Source organism: Anabas testudineus, chromosome 9 (genome assembly GCF_900324465.2).
Source record: "Anabas testudineus chromosome 9, fAnaTes1.2, whole genome shotgun sequence".
Lineage (NCBI taxonomy): Eukaryota > Metazoa > Chordata > Actinopteri > Anabantiformes > Anabantidae > Anabas > Anabas testudineus.
The window spans coordinates 10,597,231-10,616,241 of record NC_046618.1 but is presented as its reverse complement, the minus strand read 5'-3'; the positions used below and the strand labels follow the sequence as shown (position 1 = coordinate 10,616,241).

The 19,011-nt window shown below is 39.9% G+C and overlaps 1 protein-coding gene across 2 annotated transcripts; it reads right to left on the bottom strand.

The window, feature by feature from the left end:
- Window positions 1-2,401: 2,401 nt before the first annotated feature.
- Window positions 2,402-14,859, bottom strand: tmem161b (transmembrane protein 161B). Of its 2 annotated transcripts, XM_026343364.1 has the most exons (14): window positions 14,635-14,859; window positions 10,848-10,944; window positions 9,807-9,814; window positions 9,373-9,490; window positions 9,147-9,257; window positions 7,943-8,040; window positions 7,680-7,836; window positions 6,073-6,224; window positions 5,924-5,984; window positions 5,664-5,804; window positions 4,637-4,750; window positions 3,574-3,748; window positions 3,097-3,193; window positions 2,402-3,005 (listed from the first exon to the last, which is right to left on the bottom strand). In XM_026343364.1, the coding sequence occupies exons 1-14, from the start codon at window positions 14,717-14,719 to the stop codon at window positions 2,710-2,712; spliced, it is 1,710 nt and encodes a 569-aa protein (XP_026199149.1). In that variant the 5' UTR covers window positions 14,720-14,859; the 3' UTR covers window positions 2,402-2,709. The 2 variants fall into 2 exon arrangements, with proteins under 2 accessions (XP_026199149.1, XP_026199148.1); XM_026343363.1 differs by lacking the exons at window positions 9,147-9,257; window positions 9,807-9,814 and having other exon boundaries at window positions 9,373-9,453; window positions 10,841-10,944.
- Window positions 14,860-19,011: the final 4,152 nt, after the last annotated feature.

The window sequence follows — 19,011 nt, the reverse complement described above, 5'->3', positions numbered from 1 at the left end:
CTGTAACTGATTTGTCAAACACATTCTCAAAAGTGATTTAAGCCGTTATGCACTCCAGTAACAAAATAAAGTGTCTACGGTTAAAATTAGAAATGGTTACAGGCCTCGACATGTGTAATAAATACAAAAACAAAGAAAATCAATCAATAAAAATAATTATTAGGACAAACTAGATTTCGATTGAACAGATGGTAAAGGGTTTAGGAAGGGCAGGGGTTAAATCAACCTACCAAACAAATCAGTTTCCTGAAAACAATCTAAGAATTAGGCAGGATCGATACATTCATTATGTGCATTTTCCCCCCCATCATTTCAAACAAACACAAAGTGAAGCTAAGACTTTTCAACAGGAGGATGAGAATAATGTGATATGGTGTCGCTTGACTTTGTAAAAAGTGTTTTGTACAAAGCTCAAAGCTGGTATTTCTAAATTACAGCTGTACAGTATTGATATGACAGAGTACCACAAAACTGTGAGCAGAAATGAATCCGGCGCCACAGACTGGCTGGAGTGCGTCATCAGCACAATGACTGCTTGTGCAAATATGTTTCCACCAAAGAATTACAGCATGCAAAGACACTGTAAATGCCACTATGTGTTGATGTGAACCTAAACTAGTCATTCCCTCTTTATCGAGACCGGTCGACAGAAAACACAGGGTTGCAGAGTTAAAGTTAAAGTTTAACGCCAGCCGACACCAAATCTCCAGCCGCGGAGACGGGTGGGGGTGGGGGGTGGGTGGGTAGCAGATACACTTGGCACGATTTGACAAAAAAAAGAAAACAAAAACAAAACTTAAACAAATCCACAATTTGATCCCTTAGAAAAAAAGAACTGAAAACAAATGCTTGTTCTCAAATGAGTTAAAAAAAGCAACAGATGGGTTAAAGAAAGGAAAGCGGAGCATAAAGGCAATAGCTTATCAACACTAGTTGACATCATCTCCTCCTCTTGATCACAATGCCCTTTCAGATTACAGCTGACCGACAGCAGAGGCTCTACACGTGCAGACGGACACGCGGACACAGGCGTACACGTCGACTGAGCCCCAGGTGCCGTCCCACGCCGTGAACGATCGCTGCTGCTCAAAAGGAGCTTTGAATTCTCTCACTTCCTAAATGGCTCAGTTAAAACCAAGGAGGTTACAAAGTAAATGAAACATCACGTATCTACTGGAACAAATTTTGTTTCAAAAAAGAAAAAAAAAAACAAACAAAAAAAAACAACAACTTTGTCCTCGATGGCAATTGAATTAGACACATTTAAATACATCAGCTTTAAGTCATTGACGTGTCTCCCCGTGAATTTGACGTCTGCTCTTCCTCCTCAGCAGGTACAACTCTTCTTCCGTCGTTCACTCTCTAAACCCGATTAACTCGCCACTCTTCCCAACCTGCCATTCAACAGGTTGTTCCTCCCTCCTCCTCTTCCAAACAGAGACTGTTTGGTCCTTGTTGCAACATTTTAAGACTCTTTTAGACTTTTTTTTTTTTTTTTGTGGTCCATGGCAATGGAATTTCGACATTTAATAAAAACAAATGTTTTGTTTTAAAATACATATTTTTGACGTTTGATCCACAGCCATACATGTAGCCCTAATGTGGCAGCTGTCAATGTCTTAGGACAAACTTAGGAAAACACAAAGAAATAATAACTTAAGGTGGTCGTTTCCATCAACATCTTCAGATTCAACTATCTACTGTGACCTAAATGTAGCATGTATCAAAATGAAGTTAGAGGTGTTTTGGACTGATAACGATTCAGGTGTACACACTCAGCTGGGAGCTGGCGGTCTAGCAAGGCTAGGAAGAACTGGGAATCGAAACCACTAACCCTGGGGTTTGGGCTCTACCACCTGAGCTACTGCCGACCCATAATTCAACTGTATGATCAGTTTGGAGAGATTATTTGAGCTGCTGCTCAACGATGATGCTTTATACAGGGAGGTTTTTTTCTATTATTTAGTCCTACCTGCCATAGTGAGTACGTATTTTACTGTATAGATCTGTAATTTGTTGCCAATTCAAGTTTACGGGGGACTTAAATTAAAACTGGAGAACTAACGTCTGATATCTTACTCCCACTGTTATGCGTGTAGCTGGAAGAGGCTGCATTTAGAGCTTTTTAAAGTAAAAGACACCATGAATCTGAAGATGTCGATGGATCAAACTCATTATATGATCTGTTGTAAAACATTAATTAGGCTCTCCTCACCGGCTTCCCTAAAGCTGGTGGAACTGAGCGGGACTGCCACACTGCATTTCAACATGTAACATTAATTAGAACCAGCATGAGATACATTATTTACCTCATCATTCAAATTTCAATCAGCAAACTGGATCAGTTTCTCACAGGAATACACCTCTGACAATGATTCATATTGTAATTAATAAAGTAATTCATACTTTATGCTTTAGTCTGCTATGAAGGTTTAGAAACCGTGCTCTCCAAATACAAGGTAGTGGTCGTAGTAGTAAAAACAATGAGTTCACAGAGTCATCTGTGGAGGAAGCACTGGACGTTGAACCAGGAGCTCTGATGATATGGTCAGTCTTTGAGAGATGTTTGAATGGAGGGAGGAAAAGAAGGTGTTGGAGGTGGAGCAGAGTCATCAATAGGCTTCTGTAGCCCGTACTCAGTCCTTTGTGATCAGGCTGAACATACAGTACTTCTGTGGGAGTCTGGCTGTCGTTGCCAGGTTGCTGATGCTATGCTGCCATAAGATACTGATGGTAGAAAAGACCAAAGAGGGAGGTGGAGAAGAGGCAGGCAGCAATCCACCAAGTGAAGAAGGAGAAGAGGCCTCGGAAAAGCAAGGGGCTGAAGACAGTCCGCAGGCCTCCCAGGGCCACTGACAGCTGGGCCACTGATGCCCGGGCTCCTGTTTCTACCACTGAAGCTGGTGTTGGAGCTGCTGTTGGGGCTGCCCCCATCACAGAGTCAGAGTTCATTTCATGGGTGCAAGGTAGGTCTTCTTCAGGATAGACCCACCAGGAGTGTCCCCCTGCGGTAAAGAGAGCAGAGGAAGAATGTAGCTCGAACTTGTGGAAGTGAAAGTCATATTCTAAACGTGACGATCAAGGTGCACGACTCACCTAAGGTTTTTAGCAGCAAAGTTGTGTGCAGCAACATTACCAATGGTGCCACATACTGTAGGGCGATTACACACAAGTAGTAAAACACACGTGCAACCTGGATGAAATGAAAGAAGAATACCAGTATTACATGCAATGTTAAACTGAGCATCTTGGAAGACTTAGAGGTTTCATTCACAGTAGTTCTTTATAAAAAAAAAAAAAAAAAAAAAAAGGTCTCAGACCAACATCAGTTTTATGAGATGATGTCAGCTCATGCAATCAGCTCTTTAGCAATATGTTCTGATGAAATAAACTCAGAAAGTGTACATTTTAAAGGAACATGTGATTAAATATGAAACTTGAATTTGACCAGTAATGATTCGTTTCTCTCTGTCTGTCAGTCACTTGATTTCTAGATCACTCTTCTGCAGAGCACAACTCTTACTGAGGCAGCTGGGTGTAATCAAGACCAATAATCTGAATTATTTTACACACCATCTTCTGCAGGTCAACGGTACTTATCCGCCCCGCCTCCTTCTTCATCTGGTCCACACCCTTCTGGGCCAGGTTGAGGTAGGCCTGCAAATGATGCCTCATCATGGTGAGCCGGAGTATACACATCAGTATGATGACCCATAACCGCAACGTATCATACGTCTGCTCAGTCATCCTGACATTAAAAGAAAGAGCGAAGTTAGAAAACGATGGTGAAGGGACGGGGGTTTTGCTGGCTTGCTAATTCAATACTTCATGTATCTACTTAATCACCTGGAGTAGGCAGAGACAATGACACAGAAAGGAAAGGCAAGAGCAGAAGAGCCATAAATACTTGTTAAGAAAGAGTAAAGCGAAGGGGAAATTGGAAAGATAAAAGGTGAAAAGGGGGCATCATGAAATCAGACTTCATCAGGTTTGACCTCGGTGGTATCACACTCACTATCGGCAGTAGGAGAAAGTTTGACACATGACAAAAACAAACAAAAATTAACAGCTATAAAATAAATAACAGCAGTTAGAGATTAAATATATGACTAAATATGTTTACAAGTTCCTTTTAACCCAAATAGATAACACAAACATGTACAGTAGGTCTGTCAGTACTGTTGTGAATTCTTAATCACTGAACTAATTTTGTGTTTTCTACATCCACTTTTCAGCACAAAAGCAAGGGCAATATTATTATTATTATTATTATTATTATTATTATATAATTAGCAATGTTGTCTCATCCATCCAGTTTGAATGGCACCTAATTTACTTGCTGGGTATCAAGGGAGTCCTATTGGCAAGGGCAGACACAGCAAAGAGTTACATGCATATACACCCTCAGCAGAATCTTAATTTCATTAAATGTTTATGACATCAAGTACAAGTGCTAAAACGTTTTACTTGAGTTACCTTTGCCAACATAAATGCATATAGTCCTTTATACTGTAGGCTCTACAAGAACATAATGATTTTAGCAGTAATTCACAGCTATAACACTCAGAACACATGTATGAGTAGGAGACATGTTGTTAATAATTAATATCGATAAAGGATAACTACTTCAACTTACAAAGGCACACTCTCCTTTCCCAGAGTGGGGTTCATTATGTAGTCCTTGGTAATGGGTTTCACCCACAGCAGGACCATTATAAGAGGGGACAGGAAGTTGATATGAAGCAGAGTCCTACAAAAAAGGAGATGTGAAGGAGAAGGTGAAACATAATTTGGAACATTTACTCCCAAGTTGTACTCTACGTTTTCTTATAGAAAACATAGAGTACATCAATAAATCAGTGCTTTAGGGAAAGACTGAGTAGCTCGCTGAAATCTTCACTTTCTAATATCAGTATGAGGTTAACAGTGAGAAATAAGATCCATATTATCAATGTAACTTTCAGTGAGAGTGGTGAGAAGATAACCAAGGCAAAGATTTCGAGGGGCTTGGAGATAATCCCTGCTAGTGACAGGGTCTGAGGATGTAAGCCATGACAGTTAAGAGGGGGAATGGAAGAGGAGGCCATTTTGGAGACTCTGCTCTGCCAAAGTAGATTATCTGAATGCAACGTGCTCCCTGCTCTGTACCCCCTATCATGGCTGGATACATGCCACCCAGTGAGTTCTGAAATAGAAATCTGCCCCAACTAAGGAAGTCTTCATCTGACTCACAGCTCCCTTGTATCTGAAAAACTGACTAGCAGGAGACAAGTACAACTGCACTATACTATACTATACTATACTATACCAAGAAAGGGCAACTTAATGATCATCATCATCATCATCAGCAGCAATTTAATTCAAATATTTTATATTTACTCACTAACTTGGGACAAGATAAAATACAGTATATATGCTTTCACTAGAGATATTGCTGTCAGCAAAATGGGAGGCTAACCATATGCAACTGAAATAAGATAAAGGACATTAGCATATTCCCTGACGAGGAACTGATTTTAAAAGGTCATGTTTCAACAAAAGGTTGTTGTGACTTTGTAGCCTCTCCGCACCCATTATGAAGAAGAATGTATCAAATCAAATGTATTCAATGAAATAAACATGAGTGAACACTGAAGCGAAGGCAATTACTGTAGCAAACTCACTGTGTAAATTTGGCTGTGGTCAGATTGAGTGCATCTAGATGCATCTGGGCCAATCGTAGACCGGGGAAAGTTAGAAATGCTCCTATCATGGAGCAGAGCAGGGCCAGGATCAGCTTGAAGGTGAGTTTAGATATGGGACCCCTGTGAAAGTGGGAAAAAAAACAGTGTGGTACTACTGTTGTTTCATGAGTGATAAAGAATTCATGAAGGCAGAGAAAACATAAAAAATTATACTATGAGAATACAGATATTGTACTTACTGGGAATCTAAGCCCTGGTGCACCAGAAACTGTAGAGCGCTGTCAGAGAAGTTTGCAAAACCTAAAACATATAGAAATGTTTGAGAGAGGCTCACTCGCTGAGACCAACTGTAATTCGGTTTGTTAGAAAAGCTCGGCGTAGCACTCACCTGTCTCCAGACCAAACTCCAGGTAGTTTTCAGTGACTATGAGAATGGCCATGGCTTTGACAAAAAAGAAAAAGGCAAAAGTAATGCAGAGTGAGCGCTCGCCTCCTTCCTCCAGCTTGAAGTAGTGAGCCGTCAGAGAGAAAAGGGTCTTACTGTACGAAGGGAGTCAAGAAAAACCATGCCCAGAAGCACATTGGCTAATAAAGAAATCTGAACAGCTTTGCAGACACATTTTACTGCTTTTTACAAGTTCAAGGGAAACAGAAGCAAGTCTCCGCAATCAACCGATACAAAGAACCACAGGTATTCACTGGTCAGAGTGTTTTTCATCTACACACAGGCTCGTGCATACTTACAAGCCCCCTGTGAACCTTCATCCCCTCAAACCCTTCTATCCAGCATGTGTGTGTACAGAATGCGTGGATCTTTGGCACCAGTATGTACCATCAAAGGTGTAATAGTATTTTACTCTGCCCCCGTCGACACTGCCCAGGAGGCCAAGAACAGAGCAGGTTTCTAAAGTGAACTCTGGTCGCCACGGAGATGACACTCTCAGTTCCTGCAACATTTCAGGTGACAGCATGCCAATTTTTCACTCCCTTTCAGTCCATTTCAAGAATGGTATTCAATCCAATGGAGTCTTCTTTTTTTTTGTAGCCCTTATTCAGTGCTGTGAAGACAGCTGGTGAAACACCAGACAAGTTAGAGCCAGCAGGAGGCTGAAAAGAGAAATGGTCATGTTTGACTATGATGTTCCGGCCTTTAATTACCACACTGGCCAAACGTGGATATAGAGGAAAGAAAATGCAGAAGGGTACTATTAGATGCAGATTCTTAAAGCTACTTAAAGAGCGTGTTGCTCCTGTGTCATCAGTGAAAAGTTAACAGAGCAATAGCGCTGATCTCCTGGGCAAATGTCTTTAACATGTCATCAGAGCCGAAATAAGAAAACTGAAATCAAGTGTCCCATTAACACATATATTGAGCCAGCACATTCCCTCATCTTCATAGTCCCATTTGATTGGTTCCCCCAGTCTGTGCTTTTACCCTGAAGCATATCAGTCTGTTGGGCTGTGAAAATTGGGCCTCCAATCTCCGAGGTAGGCAGGAAATGACACCATATGACCGTGGTGAGCCGGGCCCGACCCGGAGCAATGGAAAGATTGATCCCTGCGGTTGGTGGCAGGGATAATGCATATTATTTAACCATCATTCAGCGTAGCAAAATAGCAGGTAGCTGTGGAGCATAAAGGTGCCGGCAGTCAAGCCAGTAGGAGCTATAGCAGTCGTTTTACAGCTTCCCACCCTCACTGCCGCACTCAAACAATCAATGTGGAGGGAAAGGTTCTACCTCGTAGACAAAGAAATGTTAACCTATTATATGAATAGTGTGGTGGTGACGAATGTAAAGTGAAAATAATGCAATGTGAGTGCAGAGGTTGATTAGGAAAAATGTTTGTTCAGTTGAAACTCCAAATGTTACCAATCCAATATGGCAAAAAAAGTTACCATTTCCAACACATGCTTAACAACACACCGATGAGATGTGACAGTAAGGACAGAAAAAAGGAACAATCAAGATGTAAGAGTGACTGATGTAAGGATACATAACAAAGGCAAGTACCAGCAGGCACCAGACCACACTGATGTTCATCTCTCCTGAGGGTTGAGCCACACTGTAGTAGAGTTCAGTAATCAGATAGACCACAGTAGCTGCTACTGTAAAATCCACCAGCCACTGGAACTCTGGGAAGTAGTGCAGTGCTGGTAGGAAGAAAGAGTATAATTACATCAAAATCTATAAGAAAACATGCACATTAATTCTTTGATTGAAAAGGTATAGAAGACATTTGTCATCTCAGATTTCTACCTAATGTGTCGACTTCTGAGATGGATTTCGTCTCCAGCTGTAAGTCTATGTCCTTGGGAACTGTTAGAGGCTTATTGTCTATGTGACCGTTGTATTTCCTAGGGCGAAGAGGACAGTGAAGCAGGGGTCAGGAAGCAAAGCAGGCAACTTGAAAATGCAGCATGAATTTTGACAAATAAAAAAACAAACAAAAACAAAAACAAACAAACAAAAAGTGCTCTGGCAGACATTTTTGTTTAGGTTTCAAATCCCATATTTCCTTTAATGTAATTGAAAACAACTAGTGGTGAATTTAGAAGTTGGCAGATGACTATTTATTTGTATTGCTAGTCATACAATTGAACTCTCCCGTGACCAAAGGGGACAATACATAAGCATCGCTAAATCGCTAACAGCAGGCAAATGGAGGGCTGCTCTTTAGACTTCAGGACGTGTCTGGCTTGCTCCTCGGCATTGGGCTTTGTTTGTTCAGCCTTGTGTGTGTGCTGGATTCACAGGACAATATCACTGTAAGACTCTAGGGCCAAACATGCCCAGGACAGATTTAAACTCTGAGGCACCTGACAGAAGAAAAAGGGGCTCAGCTTCACCCCTCACAGAGGGAGTCAGACTCTCAACAAAGGGAACTTAGCTGCATGGCACGAGCTGGCAAACGGGCAGTGGTCCATCTTTTTCTTTCAGAGATTACAGAACATGTGGTGCTAGAAAGCCTTGACCTGCCTCATACAGGGTCAGAGAAAGAACTATGCTACAAAACCGCCTTAAGTTAGGAGGTGGACACAGAGTGGATTAACTTTGATTTTAATTTGAATTCACGTTTAAAAAAAAAAAAGGAGCGTACAAAAGTAAAGAGCACTAGTTTTCTGTATTCAACATATGGTTCAACATCTACCTGCAGCCCGAAAAACTGAATAGCAGCATTTTTTAATGGAAAAGCCATCTTGAAGGTAAATCATCTTCCAGAATCAAAGCTTGACATCTGACCACTTTGAAGATACTGTATAATGCTGTTTGGGAAACTTTGATTTCAGAGTGGATGCAATCCTTTTAAACTGCCATCCCCTAAAATAGCCGAAAAAGTAATGGCTCCAAGAAACGGGACCAAGTCTCGCTAGACAGGGCCACATCTAAGCAAAGTTGCTCTGAGCCCAGATGAAGAGCCATAAAGGAAGAAAACAACAAAAACAGACTTTTGTGTCCTTACTTCAAACAGGTCTTAAATGAGCCACATAAACACATCATCCTCATCTCTTTGCCGACGTGCCTGTGGTCTCCATCCACCTCAAACGTCTGCTTCTCATCTCTTCTTTTTGCTCTGATGAAAGGGGCGCCTTTCATACCTCCACTGTGCCGCTACATTTCCCCAACCCCCAAACAATAGCCCTACTTCATTTGTGCACCACCACCCCCATCCCCCCCCTCCAACCTACCTGTCTTTCTTCTTCGGTCCTTTTTGTTTCCCAGCTAAGCTCCTCAACTCATCTTCCGTGGGGTGCTGATACCACTGCAGACTGTGAACAAAGAAAGGGAGGGAGATGAGATATTTGGCTCAGACCTAGATGGAGGAAGAGTGAGAAAGAAGGGAAAGAAAGATATACACAATAAAACTGATATTTTAAAGTTGTGGACAAGGGAGAAAAAATTGTTTTTTTTTTTCTTATTATTTCGTTCTGGAGTATGTTGGTGAAGATTCTCAGTCGTCCAGATGAAGTTATCTGGAAGTTGAGTCATGGCAACTGGACTCAACTGCCTGGACCTTCTTGTTAGGTTGAAACGTTTCACTACTCATCCAAGCTGCTTCTTCAGTCTGAAGCTAGTTGGTTATAGACCATAAATTTATGCTCCAGGTTTGGTTTCACTCCACTCCTTCGCCTGAATATGCTCAATAGGTGAAACAATGGAAGGGGAGGTTGTGATGGATGTAATAGTCACACCTCTGCCAACCCCTCTAATGCCCTAAAGTGGGTCGTGGTTCTGAAGTATAGAAACAACACCTAAGTTTTGTGCTGAAACACACTAGAATGAAAATCTTATTAAGTATTAAGATGTTATATTATCCAATTTCATCTCATTCAGTGAAGCAATGATATAAAAAATCCTACTTAAAATTGATTTAATCATTAGCTTTCGAGTAAGTTAACAGCTCTGAGCTGTTACAGATTGAGATTTGCCCCAAAAAACAAAGATACACAGGAAAAAACAGACATGTTTCCAAGCTTTACTTTACATTAGAAAGTCTGTTACACATCTACAAAAAAAGCACCTGAGAGGCTTTCGAACAGTAAGGCTATCTGCCCTTAAGGACTGAGCTTGAAATAAGAGCTAATTTAAGTGCATCCTTTTGAAGAGAAACATTTTAGGCAACCTCCTTAACTTTGTCTAGGAACCCTTAACCAGAGCATCTTGAAGAGAACTCTGTGTGGTAGAGGGGATACAAGAAGGACCGCTTGTTTTCCCCTGTATATGTATTAATTGTAGAAAATTAATTAGAAAGTATTCTGAAGGGACACCCCAGACCTCCTGCTCAGGGTAAAAGTTGTTCAAAAATGTGCGCACTGAAAAGAAAACTTAATTAATTATTAAATGTGTTCCAAGAAGCTGTTTACTGAAAAACATATGTGGCACTAATTAGGGGAAATGGGGCAGGCACTTTATTTTTATGCACCGTCCTCTCGGGTCATCCCAATATATTGATGCCCTTTGGTCTTTGGAGTATGATTTAATGATTCTTTTTCTTCTTCTATCAAAGAAAAAAAAAAGAAAAACACTTCGCCGCACTTTGATCCCCATTGTTCCAGACTCTTTTTGAAATGAACTTCTTAGGAGGCAAGAAAACTGATGAAATGAATAGCATATTGACTAACTATCTGAAACAGCATGTAGAAGATTTTACATTACCTGCCACTGCAGAGTAGCCATCTTGCGAAGGAATAATGAGGTATGATTTTTTGAATTACACTGGCCATTACCATGGTAACCACCAGCTGCACACCGATCACACCCTGTGGAAACAGGATGGAGTTTTAAGTGACATTTAAATAGCAATTATACATGCCATAAAGAAGTTACACATATGAAGAATAGGTCTACTGAAACATGTCTTCCCACTGAGGGTTTCAAACTAAAGTTGGACATTTCATTACCAATCCTGTCACTACAAGATCGCGAACGCTCACAGGTTCAATCAAATTTAGAAACAAGTCTTTTCTTGCAGTCGGGCATTTTACTAATAATGCAGCCAATGACAAAACATGAGCAAAATGGTTTCAATAAGTCCATATAAACCACACGAGAGCATGTTTTATTTGCAAACAATACTGGAAAAGCTGTTGAAAGATTAGCCTCCACAACCCTGATTAAGACCTGGAGTTCAAACACAGAATGACCTTCACTTCTCTATAAACAAACATACAGGGCGTGCTCTGTGTAGAAGTCTTCACCTTTGCTTCACTTTCACCTTCGTCTGGGCCCATTAAGTGGAAATAGAAAATAACTCTCTACCAGTAGGTGGTGCTAGTCTCTATTTGTCATTCAAAATGCGAAAGCCGAAGACGACTTAGCACTCCGTAAACAGCAGCACCTACTTACTATTTTCACACCACTCTCGTTCAACTCATATGGTTTATATCTACTTATAATCTACAATATGTATGATAAGAAATTGTAAGTGGTCTTTTTCTCTTCTGGTGCTGACCAACCAATCAGAGTGGTCTATCTCAAAGACAGGTCCACTACAGATTCAACATGCTAAATCAGCTGAAAAGCTGCTGACAGGGCTCCAACTAATGCAAACAGAGTGGAGACGCCATAGAAAATAAGCCGACAGGTGCTCACCAGCGGCTCAACAAGTGACCGCAGACTTGGTGTGGCTCGGCCCTTAAAGATACAGAGGCAAAGAGATACTGTGGCAACCAGCAGCAATGTTACAGTTACACATTTAGACTGTATCACCATTCTGACATCCATTCTCAAATGCCTTGACATTTTTCACACCTTGATTTAAGTGTCGATGACAACTCATCAATCATGTTATGTGGCATCATGGTTGAAGTGCCTGAGTGAGTCCCCACACTACTCTGCTGAGCATATGGAGCCACTAAGATGTTTGATGCTTGATTTGTAAGTGTATTCATAAAGGTTTTAATTATTAACCATCCAGCCACAGCGATGTGAGCACATTTAAAGGTGTAAATACACTGTTCAATAAGTTACACTCTGTCTACAACATATGGAATATGTCAGCCTCAGTGTGCTGACGAGAATGAACAGCCAGCACTCCTGCGGTAGGTGCCCAAAGATTCAGCAACAAGGAGCTCAATACCAACCCCGCACACTTAGATCAATATTCACTTAGGATTAAGAGGCCAGAATCATTCCCACCATGCTGCGCTTTTATCCACTCAGTATAGGGTAAGGTCTGCATGTTGGCCCTCTCTTTGGCAATCAGTAGGAATCATTGATATCTGTACTTGTGCACACTTGAGTAAAGAGAACCAATTAGCTAACTAATCCCCAATAAATCACTTTCCCCCCTTTTCCAACAGCACGCTTACAGCTGGGATAGCACCTGGGCATGTTTTCAATATGTTTACCCATCAGTAATAACCCTGGCGTAACTTTATTCTACTCACTAGAGCCCAAATTCACCCTAAATGGGCCATTTAAAATGCTAATCTCACATTTTTTAATGTGCATCCTGGCAGCAATTTTGAGAATCATTTATGGAATATGTGCTGCACAGCATGTAAAACTCATACGGGACTCAATCTTAAATTTCAAAATAAAATACAGACTCTGCTGACATGCAGATCTGAAAAAGTTTCATCATTAGTAATCCAGAAGTTATTAATAACAAAACAGGGGGCTACTTCAGCTTTCCTCTGATTCCTACATTCAAAAACTTCCCAACATGCAGTAATTTTTCCAATTTTTCAGAAACTGATCTGCAGTTATACTACTACTACTACTACTACACATACACTACATATACAGACTAGTAAGGGCATGTTTGATTGAAGGTTTAAAATCGATGTCAGTCTGCAGCAGATATAGGAGAAGGAAATAAATGACATCTAGACTGGGGAGGTGATGAGGCCAGACCTGTACATTAGACCTAGATTTTAAATTTGTCATGGGGATCCCCAGTATCTACCAGCATGAGGTAAGCACCACAAGCTAAAGTCAATATCTCTTCGGAGGTCACAGAGGAGGGAGTGGGTGCCATTAATTTGGCCATTACACTCACTAAGGTGTAACGCCTGACCAAACAACTTCTGACTCAAGACATTTCATTTCATGTGAGTAATGCTCATGTTATATAGGTCAAAAGCACACAGCCTTAGCTTGGTGAACGATGACCACTCTCTGCAGGGGACCTGCAAGGATCTCAGGCCTGAGGGAAATTGAGCCAGCATGGACTCTCTTATCTTGCCCAGTCCGCTTGACCCCCTCCACATAGCAGCAAAATGAAATCTGTGGGGAGTGGGGGCTGCAGTGATAACCACCATCTGTAAGCGCTCAAACACCTCACTGGTATTTTGCCCATAAACCATCACTGAAGCAGTGAAACACCTTATTGATCTGATTATTTTCCACTTTTTTCAGACTAACTACTCCTGGATATATTTAATTATTGAGTGTAGACTATATTTCCTGAGAGACATGTTGCAGCTGTGGTTAGAGATGGGCCATATTGTACAGTAGATCGTCATCATCAGACCTGATGCTCATACATTTATCTAAGTTATGTTATTCCAAGAATGAAAAGGTACTAACCAGCAATCATTTCAACATAAATAATGCTATTTTCTCTTCTTAAGTCACTGTTGACAACTGTGGTATTTCCCCAGCTTCTGTGACAGAGGATAATATGCTGCGGATTTTGATAATTATGTGAATGATAATACAAATTAACTTAGCCAAGTATTTAGTAAACAACATCCAATATGAAATACTCTGTTGTGCTAGTTACACTAATGGATGTAGTAAGAACTAGATAAATAAATGCATTAACAAACGTAAACACATTGCAACTGACTGTTAACATCTATCAAGCGCACAATGCAAATATTTTCCTATAAAATCCTGGAACAAAAAACGTTAAACCACTGACTTTCTACCATATAACAATATAAGATATTTGACATATATATCACACAAAATGAGCAGTGGACTTCACATATATCACTAAATTGACTTCACATATCTTCTGAGGGCATCCTGAGGTCACACTGAGCAGCTCACGTAGGTGAACACACCACGATTTCCCCAAACGGATCCTGCTGTGAGCTAGATGGTATGCTAACTGTGCTAAAGTGGTATGGTTGATGCTGCATGCAGAGGGCTGAGTTATCCCCAGTCTTTCTCCTGCAAGACTATCTAATGTAACTGAGCGCTGCTTAACCCCGGGGTCGTTTCACACTATTAACATCACTAGATTGCAGTCAACGTTCACTTGTAGCTAACGTTAGCTAGATAGCTAGCTATACTAGCCAGCCGGCAACAAGCACCTGCCCCGGCTAGCAAGCTAAGCTAACACGAGACTGCAATCACAGTAATAAAGTTGCCGAGAGAAGAGACAGGTAAGCAACATCGCATGTAAAATTGATGCTAAAATCCAGACTCTACCAGTGAAGTGCGCTAAGTAAAAATAACCAGCTGCGTTCAGGTGCTCGTCTGTCTGTCACACTCACCATGTTGATGCAGTGCAGATGAAACGGACTCTACCCCGACAACACTGAGCTCCCCGAGTCGGAAATCAAGCGGCAAGGAGGACATAAGCTCTTTTTACAATGGTTATGCACAACATAAAGATATTTGTCATTGAAACTGCCAACGTCTCCTCACTGAAATGGGTTACATCGTCAATAATCAATGGATTCAACCTCCGCTCCCAAGTATTTTCAACTGCAGTAGAGGTCACACTAAAATTCTGGGTAAGAAGGTGTCTTCAGATATGCCTGTTATCGCGGAGGGTAAAATACGAGGATATATTAATTCATAGTCTCATAAATTATAATGCGAATATTTAGATAATATACAAAATCTAAGTATATGATTTTTAATTTAAAAAATTGAGTTAAACCTGACAAAAACTTCGGAATTTTGTGTAGGATTAGACTACATCGCTATAAACAGGCATCAGGACCACTGCAACCGGAAGAGAGTACCATCTACATCAGATGTGTGACTGTAAACACTCCTTCGACTAGAGGCAAACAAGACAACGCCGTTTTTGCTTTGTTGATATACATCTGAGCGTGATTATTGATAGCATGGATTGTATTTCGTGAATGTATCAGTTGGTAAACGAATCAAGCCCCGCTGACTGTTTTTACTCCTATTAAGTCAGTATGACTGTCTCTAATAGCCTACCTTAGTAATGTTACCTAGACATTACGTTAAATGAAGTCATGACCTGCGGAGCAAGTCAATAAAATACAAGACTAGACTCTCAAAACCTTTGTGAGAGACCCCTAGGTCATCACACAGTTAATTAACAGAAGCGTCAAAGACGACATTTGTGTGTTTATAATAGTAATACATTGCAGTTATTGTATGAGCTGTTGTAGACAGTTTTATTTCTTTCTTGACATTTAACATTAACAACGCTCATAGGTTACGCAAATGATAATATGAATATGTAATGACAAGTGTACTGTGTACTGTGTACTTCTGAATACAAAAAGTGATTTGTCTTGTTTGTACTTTTCCTGTTAATGACCAGGAGGCGTGAGCTCAGTGTACAATGTTATCTATGTATGAACTACATATCACTTGGGCTACTGGTAATTTTTGTGGGGTATTATTCATTTGTTATACTTTTTTTTAACTATGTTGTTGTATCTGAAATAGTTTTTATTCAGTTTTTTAATAAAGCAATAAGGAGTGAATTTTCCAGTGTTTCTTGTTTGTGTGTTTTGCATACATAATTACATTGCGGGGAATAGGTTTTCCTATTTTTTAACATAGGATTAAGACTATACATATAGGTAAACAATTCAGCGTGACGTATTTCAGAAAACGTTGTCATTAATGAGTGAATATCAGTTAAAATGCTCAGAGTGATAATCACTAAGTCTACTGTTAGGTACATTACTTTCAATAACTGTCTTGATTAATGCAATTAAAATGTGCTTTTCTTTGTTGTTTAGCATTAGATGAGTGTGTCATCACATGGTGTACATACTGTAAGTGAAAGTGAGAAGGAACGAGAGCGTAAAAACCTAATAACACTCATTTAAAAAACGTACAGAAACACTGCACACACATTCTGTTTACAGCATGGTTCAGTACATGATCAACTACCGAACACTCAGTCACAGTGTACACACATTTTCTTTGCACCTGTGCACACATGCATGTCCATGTACATCAACATGTGGGTATATAAGGGCTAGGCTGTATTTGCACATGCGCATATGTTGACTAAGCCCTCCTCTCTTATTGCAGGGATACCTACCCCACCCCCTTGATGCATCATACCAGCCACTCATGGCACGTAGACACACACACACACACACACACACTGCAGGAGTGTGTTTCCATACTGTCTCAATGTATTATCTTGCACACATTTCCCCCGTTAACAAAAGCTTCCCTAAGGCCGGGAAGTGTCTTTTCACAGATTGCTGTTTACTAATGACGATGTCAGCAATTAGTGGAATTAATGTGATGCAGTAAGTGACATGAGAAAAAAAAAATGCATCAAGACGTGAAATACTTAAAATTTTTAAAATGGGATTTCATATCACAAAAATGACTCTGGAGAGACACAGACAGTGTTTTATTTTCAGTATCTGGGTTATTCCATACATTTGTCACTGATTCCCTTTTCATTTATAATTGAAGGGAGTCTCATACTGTACATTCTTCTCCTTGTATTCCATATCACACTCAGCACTATCACTGCTGCTGTTTGAACTCTATTCTCACTGGAGCTCATGTTTTTTTTTCTTTTTTTTTATTCAGTGTTGTCTGTTCTTTTTAGTCAGGCTTGTTATTTTTAGATGAAACATAATCGCCAGGATCTTCAGTGTACTGTGAGAATTTCACACTCCTTCCTAGTGTTTAATCCATATGACATCTCCTCTGTGCCTACTGGTTCTTTTGAGTTCCAACTCACAAGCCTTACAATATAAATAAAGATGACGAGAATATTACAGTAAAAATCTCAGCCTAGTCAATCAAATAGACTCATTGCCGAATGTCACGATTCATTTTTAATGGCAGGGCTTTTTGTGCGTCAGTGCTGGTGAGCATTATACATCGTTTCCTTCTTTTATTAATCAAACAACAGTTTGAAATGTGTGTCACTGATCTCAGCAGTATACCTCCAAGCAGAAGAGGAAAATAGAACAGAAATCCATGTCAACTCTTCAGCAGGAAGACTGAAAATGGCTCAGAATGTCATTCTCTTTGGTGCAGCGCCTCCTTCTCCATTCTCTCTAATCTACAAGAATGCAAATTACGATGCAAATGCAAATACTACTGAATAATTTATGTGTAGCATAGAGTTCCTTTACAGAATCTGGGAGCTTTTTGCTTAAATAGAATAATGTGGCATTCGGAAGATACATTTCGTTAACCACACAAATACACCATAGAAACTCAGTATGTAAAACTCTGTTCATCTATTGAAATTTTTTTTTTTGCAGAAATCAGAATTAAATAACGAAGACACAGACTGTCTCTTTGTGAAGTATCTCAAAGCATTTTGCACCCCTGTTTACCATTTTTCTGAATGGTGGACAATGTCCGGCCTCATGAATAAATGGACATTTCTTTCTATTATTTGTTGAACATTAAATTATATTTTACATCCATGATCATTCCTTGGTGTTGGCAGTTATAAGCAAAAATTTCCTTATTTATTTTTCCAGCATTAATTTATTCCCATGTTCTTTGCAGCTGATATTTAAATAATGCCTGCATACTGTATGCATATGTCAATCCAAACCACTGTGGACATTAGATCCCCTTCTCAGATACTACAGTGCTTTTAAATCCAGCACAGGCTTTCAAGACTCTCATTCCATGCATCAATCTAATTTCTGCAAATTAAATCGAAGCACATGCAGGATGTCTTTGTCTTTTGCATTGAGGCAGGGAAAAAATTACATCCATTACAATTAATGACATTCATATACGCTTGAACACATACATTTTGTCTTTTTGTGGAAAAAAAAAAAGCCCTTCAGTTTTTTTCCTGACACGTGGTGGTGTTCATCCTTCTCCCTCAGTGATTTTTCCATCAGGGATTGTAATTAAGCAACAGCATTCATGAGTGGGCATGCTCATTTAGCCTGCATCTGGGCTTAGACAGCTTTAGAAGGATGGAAGAACAAATCCTGGTGGAACAAGGCGATGTATGCCATAGCCAAAGTGAAAACACTGCAGACAGAATAACAACTACTTCAAAAGTTTGTGGGTATGTTTCTTTTTTTTTTGTCTTGTAACAATATGTAGTCTGCAACATACAGTATACCATCTCCTCTGTCTATATGAATATTTTATCCTGAGATGTGCATATCTTTTCTGGTCCTCAAGCATTTTACTGTACAAAAATACTGCAAATGCTTTCAGTTAATTTTATGATTCTATTTACATTTTCTATTTTTTTATAAGTAACTTAACTACAGCAACATTTCTGTTTTACCTATTAAATCCCTTTTAAATGTTTGCTTTCCTGCCTAAAACATGATAAATGTTGGCACTGCTGGGAATAAAAATCAGACCGATGAAGCAATTAATGTGGGACGAAATAGCTGATATTGATGTTTTTTTGTTTTTTTTTACAACTGTAAAGTAAAATCTGTTTTACAAAAAGAACTGCAAGCAGTTTAGTTTTTTTTTTTTATTTAGTGGCTGGATAGTGTAGTGGTAACATCGCTGCCCTCCTTGAGGAAGACTGGGGTTTGAATCCTGGCTGTGACCCCCCTCTAATAGAGTTCCTAAGCAAGACCTTCTTACGCTTACCCTGCCTTTACCTTGTACCTTGCATCTTGTGCATCTGCCAAATGACTAAATATAAATATTACTATTCTGTGCTTATATAAATATAAAATTGT